The following is a 13,980-nucleotide window of genomic DNA, read 5'->3' as shown; positions in this document are numbered from 1 at the left end:
AGGCTTCTGGACAGACCTCTCTTCTAACACGCCTGGTGCCCTTGGTAAATCACTTCACCTCCCTGTCTTCGTTTTCTAACCTTTAAAATAAGGTCTTTCCTACTTTAAGCTGGTGTGTGTGTGTGTGTGTGTGTGTGTGTGTGTGTGTTTACCACACCCCACTGAGCAGGAGTTTGGACATCGGTTGAACGTGGAGAGAGGCAATGTTTGGCTGGCAATCACGCTTTCTAAGCTACCTCCCGGGTTTTCGCCCGTGTCCTGCGGGGAGCGAGCGTTTCTGTGCGGCTCCGTGTGTAAGCACTTAAGGTCTTTTAGGTCCTGCCTTCTTTTTGGGAACCGGGTGGGCGGAGAGGAAGGAAGCGTCCTGCAACTACCAATATTTTCCTCTAGGGGGAGCCGCGCAGCCCGGAGGAGGGTGACACGCACTAACTCCGAGTCCCCGCCGGGAAGCGCTTCATCCCAGCTCCTCGGAGTGCGTGGCCCGGACGGCGTCTCCGCAGCGGGTCTCGCACCGGCGGCCCTGAACTCCCGCTTCCTCTCGCTTCGGCAGCCCGGGTCCCGGGGGCGGCGGGCCAGGCGCGGCGTGACCCCCGCTGAACCGCGGCCGCAGATTCCCACCCCTCCCGCCCCATCCTCCCTTCCCGTTTCACCCCGCCCCCTCCTTCTCCCCGAGCCTGACAGCCCGGGAGCTGCCAAGCTGGGCGCAGCCATGGGAAGAGGAGGCGGTCCAGGGAGCGGCGGCGGCGGTGGCGGCGGCGGCGGCTGCAGCGGCGGCGGCGGCTGCTGCTGCTGAGCCCGGGCAGCGGCGGGGACCCCGGGCTGCGGCCACTCGGCCCGGAGGCCCCCCGCGCCCTCGGCCCCAGCGCAGATGCGAACCCGCGCTCTCAACCCCGAGGCGAGGCTCCAAGGTACTGGAGGGGGTTCCGGTGTCGGCTTCTTCTTTTCCCCCGGTGGTGCCAGGGCGCCTGGGAGTGGACCTGGGACGCCAGTTGTTTATGAAAATGGGGATCTGTCTCCTGTGTGTACAGGGATCGTTTTTCCCGGGCGACTTGGGGTTTGGCTGTGCTCCCCTCCTCCCCGAGAAGTTGTTTTCTGCTGGTGGGTTGCTGTAACCTGATCCACTGTGTGGACGCGTGTGTGTGTGTGTGTGTGTGTGTGTGTGTCGGATGGGGGACAGCCGGGATTTGGGGGCGACCGGAGAACCGCCCTACGTTGGCACTCGCTCTGGCTGGTGTTGGCGGTGCCTGGAGGGGCTCTCTCCACAGATAGTTTTGGTGGAAAAGTTTTGCGGGTGTTTGACATCGTCAGCGGGGCTGGGGCGGGAGCGCCAAAGCTGCCGCTGCGGAGCCGGGAGAGGTCCCGGGCAGCGCGGCCGAGCAGAGTCGTCCACGGGCCGTGCGCGTCTACACCGCGCGCTCCTCCCCAAAGCGCACGGTCCCGTGCAGTGCCGGTGGCGGCTGCAGCCTGGCATTGGCCCCCGCGGAGCTGAGGTCAGCAGAGGCAGGCCCACCGTCCTAGTGAGTTGGCGTGGGTGGAAATCCTGGCGAGCTGAGCTCCCCCAGCCCCGGACATACTCGTGGTTATGAAATCAAGCAGGCTCAGAGTTTTGACAGAAGTGTCCCAGGCGTGAGGGTCCCGATGAGTGGGGCAGCCGCGCGTCTGGGGCGCTGGTGGCGCTCAGAGGGTGCCTGGCGGTGTCACCCACTTGAGGGTGCGTGGGGAAGTGTATTTGGGGGTGAGCGCTTTCTATATGACCCAGAGGGGGACGCTTGTTGCGGCTGGGCGGGCGGCGGGAGTCGGTGGCCGGGTGCGGGGTTTGTGTACCCAATGGGTGTACGTGTGCGCCTGTGTGCGCGCCTGGGAGGCGTGTCGGCGCCGGAGCCTTACTGGGGGGAGGAGGCCAGAGAGGTGCCGCCTGCCTGTTGGTAACGCCTGGAGACCTTGGAGGGGGCAGGGAAAGGTAACAGGAGGCCTGAGGGCTGGGACGTTGCAGGAGTTCCTGCGTAGGATTGACGTGCCACGGACTTGACAGTTCTAGACCCATTGCCTTTCAGGTGCAGAGGGCTAGAGGTGGCTTCTGGAACTCGCAAGAGACCTGCGTAGGCGGGAGAGGATTCTAGGAACTGTGTGTCTGTGTGGGAACGGAACCCTAGACACCTGAACCCAAGTCAGAGCTGCGGATCTGAAAGTGCTTGGGGTGCTGCTGTCCGTAGTGAAGACCGGATGTTCTCCGGAGTGTTTATGTTAGACTCCCTGGCATGTGTGCCAGGGAAGGCACTCACCTTTCCTGGCAGCAGTGGTAGCTCTGTGCCCTGACCAACTGGTGTTCGAGGCTGGTTTCCACCTGGGTCGCCCTGGAAGGCCTTCTCCCTGGGGTACTGACGGATGCACCTTGGAGGTAACTGGTATTGAAACATTTCCAGAAGTTGAAATGCTGGCTAGAAACGAAATAAAATGATTGGGCGGACAGGGTTGTTGGTCCCACCTTTGCGGTGATTGGCGATTCGGTTTCCTTTTGAGAAAAGCAAAGGTCAAGTTGTCCCGGATTGGATTTCAAGGGGTCGCCAGTTCTGTGTGGTTTCCCTTCGGACAGACCTGGCGAGCATCCTTTCGTGTCCCAGGCCTCATCTCCTCCCACCCCTGTAAACTGTCTGCTTCCAGGGGCTCTAAGGAACGTTGGCGGGTCAACAGTGAGCTCTCCTTGTGGAGGAAAGATACCAAAGTGAAATTGCAGGCTGGGTTTCCCCCATGCCACGGAGAGCCAGCACTTAATGGGCAAAGGTGTGAAATGCAAGTCTATAAATGCAACGACAAAGTGCCGGCATCAGTACATTATTCTTTTCCAACTTTGCCTTGCAAATATTTGTTCTAGGCAGAGTTTGGAACTGTGTTTTTGGTGATTAGATTTTCAACAGCAGACTCCACATCATAAACCACTTAAAAATGGACGCTCGACGCCTTCCCTGGACTATCTGTGGCGCCTGTGTTAACGGATGTTTATGGTGCTTGGTAACCTATGGGGTGGTCATGCTGGGTTTCTCGTTGGCTGAGGACATAACGTTTATAGCATAAAGTAATAAATGGGGCCTCGTGCAGCCTGCTTCTGCCAAGGGCATGAAGCACCCCCACATGGACACATCTTGAAGTTGGTCCAACTTGGCGAGCCTTTTTGGCTATCCGCTGGTGAGCATTGTTAATGTAAAGATAAATCTGAGTGATACAGTGAGAATACCGCACAGCAATATACAGAGCTGAGAAAAAGCCGTGGGCTTTATTTTTTGAAGTCTGCTAACGCAAAGCTAAAGCTTCACTGTCATTCCACTGGTAAATTGCGCAATTATGGAGATGTGGTTGGCTTTTAGAGAACAAATTTTTTTAAAAAAATATGTCAATAATAAAAGTAACTTCTATTTCTTAGTGTGTTCACGTGACGATCCAAACCACTTTTCCTTCTTAAAAAAAAAATACACCCTATAATCTCTTTGGCAATGATTTAAATAATATGAGTGTTCAAATCACCTAACCACTTAGTGAATCTTGAATTGATAAGAATTGAAGCTTGGGAAGACAGGGGTCAGCTCTCCACTCGTGGTGTAAACAAGGTGAAACGGGATGGCTTTTTGGCAAGTGATTTTCTTCAACCTGGAATGGTATAATGTAAATAATGTGCCCAATAAAATGGTTGACTGGGCTGATGACCAACTTTAGAGTTAACTCTCTGTCAGGTACATGAATTTCCACATCAGTAAGTGGGCCAGCCCACCTTTCCTGGGACTAATCAGATGGGAATGTCTCTTCCTCGCCGGCCAGTCCATTCTAGGCAGTTCATTTTCAAAAAGTTCTGACTTATACTGATCAACATTGTCTTCCACTCATTGGCTTACTGTCCAGTTGCTGGAGCCACACAGTGAATCTAACCTCTTCCCTTTAGGTACTGTATTTGAAAGCAAACAAATACAGTGCTCCTCCTTCCTGAATTCTTTTCGGCTATTGTAGCCTTTCCTCACCCACGTGGGGTCCCACCCTTCTCTACCCCCACCACTATGTCCTAGACTCCACATCCTCGCCACTTTCTCATGTACCGTCTGAAACACAGATGTGAAATCCATAGTTCTGGACTCTACATCTGTGAAGGCAGCTTAATATTTATGGGCTTTCTGAGCCATCTCACTGCACTGTTTGCTAATTTTAAGCCTATAAACACGATAACAACTCACTCTTTTCAGATGATTAATCATCCTTAGTATAAACACGATGATAACGGTTTCCAAAGATTTCTTTGTGCCTGAACTTTTTATAAACCTATGGGAAGTAATACTGCCATGGTCCATTGACTTCTACATGCAATAGAAATAACTACTTAATTTCTCTCCCTCAAGGACTACCAACCCCCTAAATACCAGATGTAGAATGTTCTGAAGACAAGCAAATTGAAGCTGCATATTACAAACAGGTAGAACCTACCTTATAAAGTATTCTTTTTAAAAAAATATGTTTTTATTGATTTCAGAGAGGAAAGGAGAGGAAGAGATAGAAACATCAGTGATGAGAGAAAATCATTGATTGGCTGCTTCCTGCACCCCCCCCCCCCCACACACACACACACTCTGGGGATCGAGCCTGCAACCCTGGCATGTGTGGGAATTGAACCCTGACTTTCTTGTTCATAGGTCGACACTCAACCACTGAGCCACACCAGCTGGGCCCAGGGTTCTTTCTTCACCCCACATGCCCACCTGTCAGCATTGACTCGGACCACGGAATAGGATGCTGCTTATCTCGTCATTCATCTGTGTTAACTAGCTGAGGGTGGGTTGTGAACTGAGATAAGTGACATTTGTCCAGGAATTCTGTTTGCCTGTGGATTAGGGCTGGCCTAACTACTGTGAAAGCCTAGGGGTAGGTTGACATTCTTGAAAGGGCATGGAGCAGGCTTTGGAATTACAAATCTTGCTTGCCTGATGGAATCTGAATCTGGCTTTGCCATTTACCACCTTCATGATCTCAGCAAATCAATTCAACTCTCGGAGCTTTATCTGCCAAATGGGGGTGGTGATTCTTACTTCACAAGGCTGACGCCCTTTCAATGAGCCAAACCATGCCTGGCAGCCTGGCAGCCTGGCAGCCTGGCAGGTGGGGCACACAGCAGTGGATGACTCTGCAGCACCTTTTTGAGGGGCTCTGAGAGAGGAAACTTGAAACCTTCACTTCTAAAAGATCTGCTTGATACCACCTGCTACTTCCTCCCCTCCTTCTTTCCCAAACCTAAGTTATGGCCTCAGTGAGTCCCCAACTGCTTCTTTTGTTTGTGTTACCAGGACCTCAGTATTAGAGTCTGCCTGCTTGTGCACTGGCCCAAAGAAATGCCTGAGCAGGAGTTTGCAAGATGGAGAGAAAAACCGTTTACTATTGAGTAGGCCAACCCAGAGGCAGGGAGCCCAATGGCATGTAGGTTACAGATTAGGGCAAGTCGCAGGACGCCGTGGGTTAGCGGTTCTGGTCCTACAGGGAGCTTACTAGTCAGAGGTGAGGTAAGGATAATGGATCTTTTCCTCAGGTCTTGACCTCTGTTCCAACACCCCTGTGGGAAAGTAGCCAGGGGGTCATTCCTCCTGAAACAACTTTGGTCAAGATGTGATCTTTCGCCTGCAGAGGTCTGGACCTGTGACCAGCCGTCACGTCTGGGCTGTTCTGCTTCCTGGGGGGTTGCTGATTATTGAGGGAAAGGCTAGGTCTTGAGGGACCTACACACACACACACACACACACACACACACACACACACACACAGAGGAGGCGGATTTCTAGAGCTAGGACTTAAGTTAAAGTCCTAAGGACCCTCGGTTTCACTGGAACTGTTGAAATTTCGCTCCTTCAGAAGGGGCTGCTGTCCAGAGATGAGTTGCTTGTGACGTTTCCGCCAGGCTGCCTAGACCACTGCCATATAACAGTGAAAGGTACACCCAGATGGTTATTGTTGACTTATGAAGTTTGGATTTAAGAATCAATACTAAAAGCCATTCCTGGGTACATATATTTGTAAGAGATATTTCTATTTGCCGGTGTTGGGAGACCCCCCTTAGACAAGGTGGGACTTTGGGTAAGTTAAGGGACAATCGAATGTTGGCCAGTTGGGGTGATGGGGGTTGTGGTCAAAGGCCTTTCTTGGTAAAGGGCAGCCCGTGAGGATGTGACTTAAGAACCGAGAACCCGGAGGAGTGCACACCAAAGCCTACACGTGTTTCGGTCCCTATTAGAGTAACCTTCCCCCATCTAGGTCATGGTATCATATGAGCTTGTTTTCTTTTCTTCACAGCACTTATCACTGTCTAATATTATCTTGTTTATTAATTTCTTTTCCTGGGTTGTGTGTGTGTGTGTGTGTGTGTGTGTGTCCATGTGTCCATGTCCACTGACAGGAAATGTAAGCTTCCTAAAAGTAAGGACCTTTTCTATTTTGTTCACTTTATATCCTATAGAAAATCCTTAGTAGTTTCTGGTTGAATGAATGCATGCATGCATTTTAGAATGGAACTTTCTGTTAGCATTTTCCCAGACATTTGCTTCCCTTCCACACATCCCAAGATGTGTGGCTTTCGAGTGTGTCAGTTCCCAGTGTATTTATAATTTGGTGAGATTTCTTCATGGTATGGAGTGAAGAGCTCTTTCCAGGAACCGAAAAGTAATCCAGGGCACCCATAATATCTCCCTGACAATGACCGTGAGCTGATTAGGCACTCAGTAGGCACTTATCTCCATCAGCAAATAGAGTCAGGAGTGATGTCTTGGTCTGGATTTCTCCCAGATGCAGACCACGACATAAGGATTCAGGTAAAATTTCATTTGGGAAAGTGAAATGAGGCCGGGCAAGGAGCCACTCATGTGTGCATTGTCAAGCAAATTACAGCCCTTAAGAAAAAAAAGATCAGTGATCTTTTTGAAGAGAGTTTGGGAGCCCAAGCAAACCACACAGCCTGGAGTCCTCTCACCCAAGGTTGAAAGAGTTAGGATACTTACCCACTAACTTTCATCAGTCAGTAATTGCTGAGCACTGATGCTGGGCAGAGCAAAGCCGTCTCGGGATGCTAAAGGAAGCCTTCAGCCAAAGCGATGCGGGTGCTGGCGGTTAGAAATTAGTCAGTGTGAGGTCGTAGGGTGAGGGGATATGGTTGCGGAAGGGACAGGCAATGTGCACTGGATTCATTTCATATTTACAGAAAAGTTATAAAGATGTAGAGTTCCTTGATCAGCTTTCCCCTAATGTTAACATCCATAACCATAGTGTACTTGTCCCAACGAAGAAACCAACATTAGTACACTATAAATGAAATTCCAGATTTTATTCAGATTTTCTGTGTTTCCACTAATGTCCTTTTATCTGTCCCAGGATTCAATCCAGAATATCACATTGCATTTAATTTTACAGTTTTTAACCACTATGCATACACTTTTATTTGGACCCTCTCCTATGTTCAATTAACTAGCCTTTGTCAGTAGATAGCAAGTTCTATGAAAATACAATGATATTGACATCCAGCATCATGTTGGACGCAGTGTATGTTCTCAAAGCAAAAATAATATGAACAAAACTTACTCAGTAGACTTATGTGTAGCTGAACCTCCATCAGTTAGCTAAGAAATACTCATAACAGTTGTGACGACTTAGAAGAACTTTGATTTTTGAACATGTGTCCTAAACATCAGCTGTGAAGCAGGACCCCCTAAATCAGACACAGCCCAGTGCCTTCAATGTGCCTGGCATTGTATGTGCATGTCACATTTAACCTGCTGTGAGTCACATGGCCTTGAGGACCTGAGACGGATGGAATGAGACGCGGGGATTATAAGGTACTTGCCCGGGGATTCATAGGTGGTAGATGACACAGCAGAGGTTACAACGTGGTTTCTGACTTTGGAGCCTATACTCTTAACATTGTAATCAGTTACTCCTGCTCTTCTCCGCTTGCCCAGCCCCTATCCTTGGCGCTTTGTGGCTAGGCCTGCAGTCTCTGACAAGTCTGTATTATTCAGTCGCAACAGACGTGGGCGCCTGGTATATTTCACGTGAGCTGGATGAAGTTAACCTTGAACCTGTGGGTTGTTTTCAAAGCCCACCTCACTTTGGTCAAACCTGCTATCTTGGTATCCACAGACATGGACCCCAAAGCTCTTCAGAATGTCGCCCATCGGCCAAGAATAAAGTTTTGATACAAGGCTAATCATAGGCTTGGATGCAAGCAGCTCTAAAGAGTAGGATGTTGATGTTGTATAATAATTCATGTATTTTATAATGTGTTTGAGTTTGGATTGTTGACCTCCATTTTTCAGTCTTCCCATAGTTACCGTTTTTTTGGTGGGCTTTGTTTTTTAAATGCCACACGAGGGCTATGGAATATTTAATGAAATCTTTGACTAATCTTTATACTTGCAATAGCCCAGAGGAAAATTACCCTTGGTCGCCTTGGCACTCGGGCAACGAAACTCGAAAGGAGAAATTCTTCTCAATCATTTGAGCTTTGACTCTGGGATGATAAGCAGCATGGATATGCAGGCTAACCAGCGCTGAAATTCCTCTAACCTCTTATTCTAAATTGAGAAAAGACTGAGCTTTAAGGCCTCTTGTTTATTTTCGCTTTGATTACAAGTTGTGGGGAGCCTGGAGTTAGTATCTAATAACGCAACCTATGTGACACACACTTTATTGAATCAGAATGAGATCTATGGAGATACAAAAGGACAACCATGTAGAAAGGGTCTTCTGTTTTTTTCTTAGAAGAAACAAGCCGGGATTGACTGCAAGGTATTCCCTTCAGACTCTAACGTTTAGAGCGTTGCACGTTTTTAAAAGGAGAAACAAGATTTCCTTGTTGAACATATGTATGACACTGTTTACTTAAATGGCTATATTAAGTTGACATGGTTTTAAAGCACGACCTTTGACCCTTTGTACTTGGGATTACAGGCACAATCTGTTAGTGCTCATTTGTAAACTGTGCCCCAGCAAGACCCCCAGGCCCTGGGGTGTCCAGAGGAGAGGCCCAGCTGGCGGCACTGCCTCCTCCACTCCCTCCACCCCTGCACAAGGCTCTGCTCCTGAGAGAGTTACGTTGAAAGAACAGCCACTCTTAGAAAAGCAAGCAGACGAAGATGCTTAAACCTGCTATCTATTTCCTATGTCACACAGACTACTTTCTAACGGCCTCTCTTAAGGAAGCCCTCAGATTTCTAGAGGAAAAAGCACGTAGCTGTTCTGTGTCCAAGTTCAGATTTACTTTCGTAACTGCTAGATGTGAGCTCCTAAGGACTGTGTATTATCTGCTTAGTGGGCACTCAATAAATAGGTTGCTTCACTAATTACTGTTATGTGGACAGTGTTAAGGGAGTGCTTATGATGACTGGGGGCTATACCAAAGTTCTTTTTCATGTTATATTATTAAAACCCACACAAGATTCCTGGGATTTACCTCATAGTACATTTGGTGAAACTATGACATGAGGAGGTTAAATAATTATACAAAGCCCCTCGGTAGGTAAGTAACACAGTCCAGATTAAAACACAGATATTCTGCCTGGCTCAGTGATTGAGCATCAACCCATGAACCAGGAGGGCATATGCCTGGGTTGTGGCTCGATCCCCTGCAGGGGACATGCAGGAGGCAGCCAACCTATGATGTTTATCTCTCATCGATGTTTCTATCTCTCTATCACTCTCCTTCCCTCTAAAATACAATAAAAACATATTAAAAACAAACAAACAAATAAAAATTGGATCTTCCTAATTCCAAATGTGTCCAACTCTCCTGCTTCTCACTACTGCCCATGGGGTGCTTTTAAAAATATGTCCACAAATTCTTTGGTATTCCTTCCTTCAAGAGGTTCAATCCAAATTCCCTCCCCTGGAGAGTGGGCTGGACTTAGTGGCTGATTGCTAATGAACAGAGGAAAGCAGAAGCGAAGATGTGCAGCTTCGGAGACTAGGTCACTCAGAGGCACTGTGGCCTCTGTCTCGGTTGTTGTTTTGCGGATCCTTCCCTCTGGAGAAAACCAACTGCCACGTATTGAGCGGCACTTCGAAGAGGCGCATGTGGAAAGGAAATGAGCCACAGACACCCAGCTAAGCCTCTTCTGGCCCCTGCACTTACGCTGTCAGACAATAAATGTTTGTTGCTTTAAACTCTTACATTTGGGGTTCATTTGTTACGCAGCAGAAGATGACTAAGGTAGCCTAATACACTGACCATTTTTTAAAAGACAAATTGTCTTAACGTTCTTATATCTCAAATTTTGAAATATTCATACAGCAAGGAAAAAATTTCCAGAGAAAATCATGCTGCCGAATGTAAGTAGTAAATATTAATGCCCGATTAACATAACAGTATAATGACTTCTCTGGGATTTGGGACTTTGTAATTCAAAGGCCAACGGCTTTAAAAATCCATGATTTATAAAGGAAGGATATGAATAATAACCACGTTGCTGGAGATAGCATTTTAAACTTTTAAAAAAATCCTCGAGGGGAAACTCAGGAAGTATTCAGTTTGGTAGGTTATCGCTCACGATCTTAAATGATCGGGAGCTTGCACTTTACATGATTTAGAATTTTAACCTCTTCCCTAGCGATTTTACTCAGCTAGCAGGTCAAACCATTTCTTGGTTTGCCCTGCCCGAAAAATGGCATTAACTCCACTTTATGGCCACTTCCAGTTTAATAAGTGACTTGGACTTCGATTCATATCTTTTAAGCTTAAGCCCAACACTTTGTAGAAGACTTTGGGATATAGTGCCATAATCTTAATTTAGGGATGGACTCTGAAAGCTGGAGAGAGATATATTTAAAGTATAAATGTAAAGGACATATTGAGGTACTGAATTGGGGTCACTTTAAGTCCTTATAGAAGATCCTAGGTGACTTGCCGTTGTAAAAAATATATAGATATATGTGAAAGTGATTTTTTTCTTATGTATTTACAAAGGGATTTACACGAGTTAAGAAATTCATTTATGAAACAGATATGGCTAGTTCTTTGTGGTATTCAGAGTGAATATACGTAGAGATGCTGTTTCCCTTGCTCAAATTGAAGAACCCAGATCAGACCCTTCCTAGTTCTCCTTTTCAGTGTTTTCCCCTCCATGCAGCTTATACCCTGAGTTCTCAAAAGTACTTTTCATGTTGAACTGGCCTTCTTCGTGTCTCTTGATCTTGATTCATGGTTTGTGCTGTAGGGGAGGATAAAGATGAGTATTGATAGCCAGAATATAAAAATCCATCATTACCATAATTCATTCACTCACTCACTTATTAATTCAATTGACATTTTGCTCAGCAGAGCAATGGTCTAGGTCAGTGGTCGGCAAACTGCGGCTCGCAAGCCACATGTGGCTCTTTGGCCCCTTGAGTGTGGCTCTTCCATAAAATACCATGGCCTGGGAGAGTCTATTTTGAAGAAGTGGCGTTAGAAGAAGTTTAAGTTTAAAAAATTTGGCTCTCAAAAGAAATTTCAATTGTTGTACTGTTGATATTTGCCTCTGTTGACTAATGAGTTTGCCGACCACTGGTCTAGGTGCTGGGTTAGTATGATAAGCAATTTAGAACTAGCTTCTGCCTTATGGGAGTTTGTGGTCCAGGATGGAGAAAGACATTAACCCAGTATAATTAAGAACTGTTGTGAGTCATGTGAAATAAAGGTATAAGGGGGCCTCATCCAGGTTGGAGCTTGGTGGTGAGGGAAGGAGATATATAAAGTCTTCAGAAGTAAATCGGGAGGGAGAAGGAAGAGCAATCTGGGCAGAGGGAAGGAGAGACAGAAGGTCCCCAGCGCTGTTGAGAGCTGAGAACAAGCAGTGGTCAGAGTTCAGAGAGTGAGGAAGGCCATTATCTGAGAAGAGTCCAGAGAAGTAGGCAGGGGCTATATCTTACACAGTGTTGCAGCCTGAGTTACAGTCTTTATCGTAAGAGGAATAGAAAACCTTGAAAGTTTTAAAGCAAGGGAGTGACATAGTCAGGTCTGCATTTTAAGCAGCTCACCTGGCTCTATTGTGAAAACTGGATGGAGGAGGGGGGGAAGAGTTATTGAGGGAGATGGATTATGAGTCTGTTGTGAGCCAGAGATGTTGGTCACTTGGACCAGGGTAGTGGTGATAGAGAGAAATGAATAGATGTACTATTATGTATGGTAATAGATTTACCATTTATTTGTGAAGTAAACTTGATCGGACTTAGTGCTGACTTGGACATGACTGGGTGAGGGGTACCGTGGGTAACTCCCAGGTACTGGGTTAAAGTGAATGTGGAATCCTGGAGGGTGGCCAAGTACAGGTTGGGAGAAAGAGGTTTAGTTGAGGACATTTTGAATTGGAGGCCTTTTTTAAGACATCCACAAGGAAATGCAGTGCTGGCTTGGGTCCTAGGTCAGAGGAGATAAGAAATTGGAAGTTAGTGGCTTACACACAGAATCGAAGCCACGAAGATAAGTGAGATCACAGACAGGGTGAAAATGAAGTGAGAACGGAAAGCACAGGTCTGAGCCACAGGGAACTCCAACATTTAAAAGCAAAGTGGAGGAGGCGACAAATAAGAGTGAAAAATGGGACAGAGTAGATGCATTACAGAAAGGAGCAAATTTTTGTTTGTTGGTTTGTTTTAATGTAGTTTAAGGGCCTTATTGAGCTACAATTGGCAATAACCTTGCGTAAGCTTAAGATCACCATGGTGATCTGGGATGTGTATACATTGTTAAGTGATCACCACATGAAGGTTAGTTAACACACCCCGTCACCTGTCACAGTCGTGTGTGTGTGTGTGTGTGTGTGTGTGTGTGTGTGTGTGTAGAACATTGAAGATCTGCTCTACCAGAGCATTTTGGGTAGACAATACAGTATTAAACTAACTGAAGCTTTCCCCTCAACAGCGTAAAAGGAACAGACAACCCTTTGATACTCTCATCACCAGTTGGAGATGGGTCCTTGTGACCAGTTTGCTGTGCCCTCACTTACTGTCAACAGTGACCTAAGTGATCCTCCCCTTAAATAGCTGAGACCTCACTGTGTGTTTCCTCTGAATTGGTCCTAGTTGCTGACATTTCTCTGTTTGGCATTGATTTTTGAGCTTTCATGGAACTTGAGTCCTGATTTACATGGAGTAGAACTTTGAAAATCCTACAGTTATCCATTGAGCAAGTTCTTATTGAGGTGCGCCTCACCTCTCTGGTAAGGGAGGGCCTGACAAGTCCTTTGCCTTCGTGGAGTGTCTGGTCCAATGTCAATGTTGCATGATGGTCACTGGATTTAGGAAAAAGGGACTCTAGCATCGAAAACTAATACATCTGCTGGGGAAGTATTTGACATATTTACAAACTACATATATCGAAACCCTAAAACTCTAGTTCATTGGCAAAATGGTAGCATTGAAACTAGAGTTTCCTTAGCAGCGTGTTGGGATAAGCTGTGTGTGTCGTCTCCTGCTAGCTGTAGGCTGCTTTAATCTTCGGACCGCCCTTTCATCTTAATAGGTTAGGCCAGATTAGTGGTTGCCAAGTGTGGCTACACATTAGGATCACCTGAGAGCTTACCAAATAATCAGAATTGCCCTTGGAGGAGGGGGCAAGCAGGCACATTTTCAAAGCTTCCAGGTGGTTCTTTTTCTTTTTGTTTTTGAAGCCAGGGCCGAAACTGACTGAAGGAGGTCCCGTCTGGAAATGCAGAGGTGAGTTTTTCTCTGCACATGGGTACAGAGCTTACTTATTTATTAAATTAGTAGGCAACATTTGGGGGGGAAAAAAAAGATTTTCAGTTTCTCTTGAAAAAAATTGGAAAGATTGGGCAACAATTGGGCTTTTATTTCTGAGTGGCAAAAATTCAACCAAGTAAACCACAGTTTCTGCCGGGACCACTTCGTTCATTGGTGTTACCTTCCTGGCTCTTGATGGCCTTTTCATTTGTGAAACTGAACTAGATGGTCTTAAAAGTCTCACAAGTATTTGAA

General features: G+C 46.8%; 1 protein-coding gene across 3 annotated transcripts in view; it reads left to right on the top strand.

Moving 5' to 3' along the window:
- Positions 1–705: 705 nt before the first annotated feature.
- Positions 706–13,980, top strand: part of GHR (growth hormone receptor) — a 209,665-nt gene continuing 196,390 nt past the window's right edge. Inside the window, exon 1 of one of the 3 annotated variants that reach the window (XM_080681980.1) lies at positions 706–908. In XM_080681980.1, coding sequence (XP_080538106.1) covers positions 869–908 — 40 coding nt within the window. In that variant the 5' untranslated portion in view covers positions 706–868. Of the gene's footprint in view, positions 909–1,606; positions 1,712–1,942; positions 2,399–13,980 lie in introns of those variants that run through there. The other 2 variants (XM_080681979.1, XM_080681981.1) reach the window with 2 other exon arrangements.

This window comes from Plecotus auritus (assembly GCF_963455305.1).
Source record: "Plecotus auritus genome assembly, chromosome: 7".
In the NCBI taxonomy this organism is placed as follows: Eukaryota; Metazoa; Chordata; class Mammalia; order Chiroptera; family Vespertilionidae; genus Plecotus; species Plecotus auritus.
Note: the sequence above shows the minus strand (reverse complement) of the source record. Positions and strands in the feature narration are given on the sequence as shown.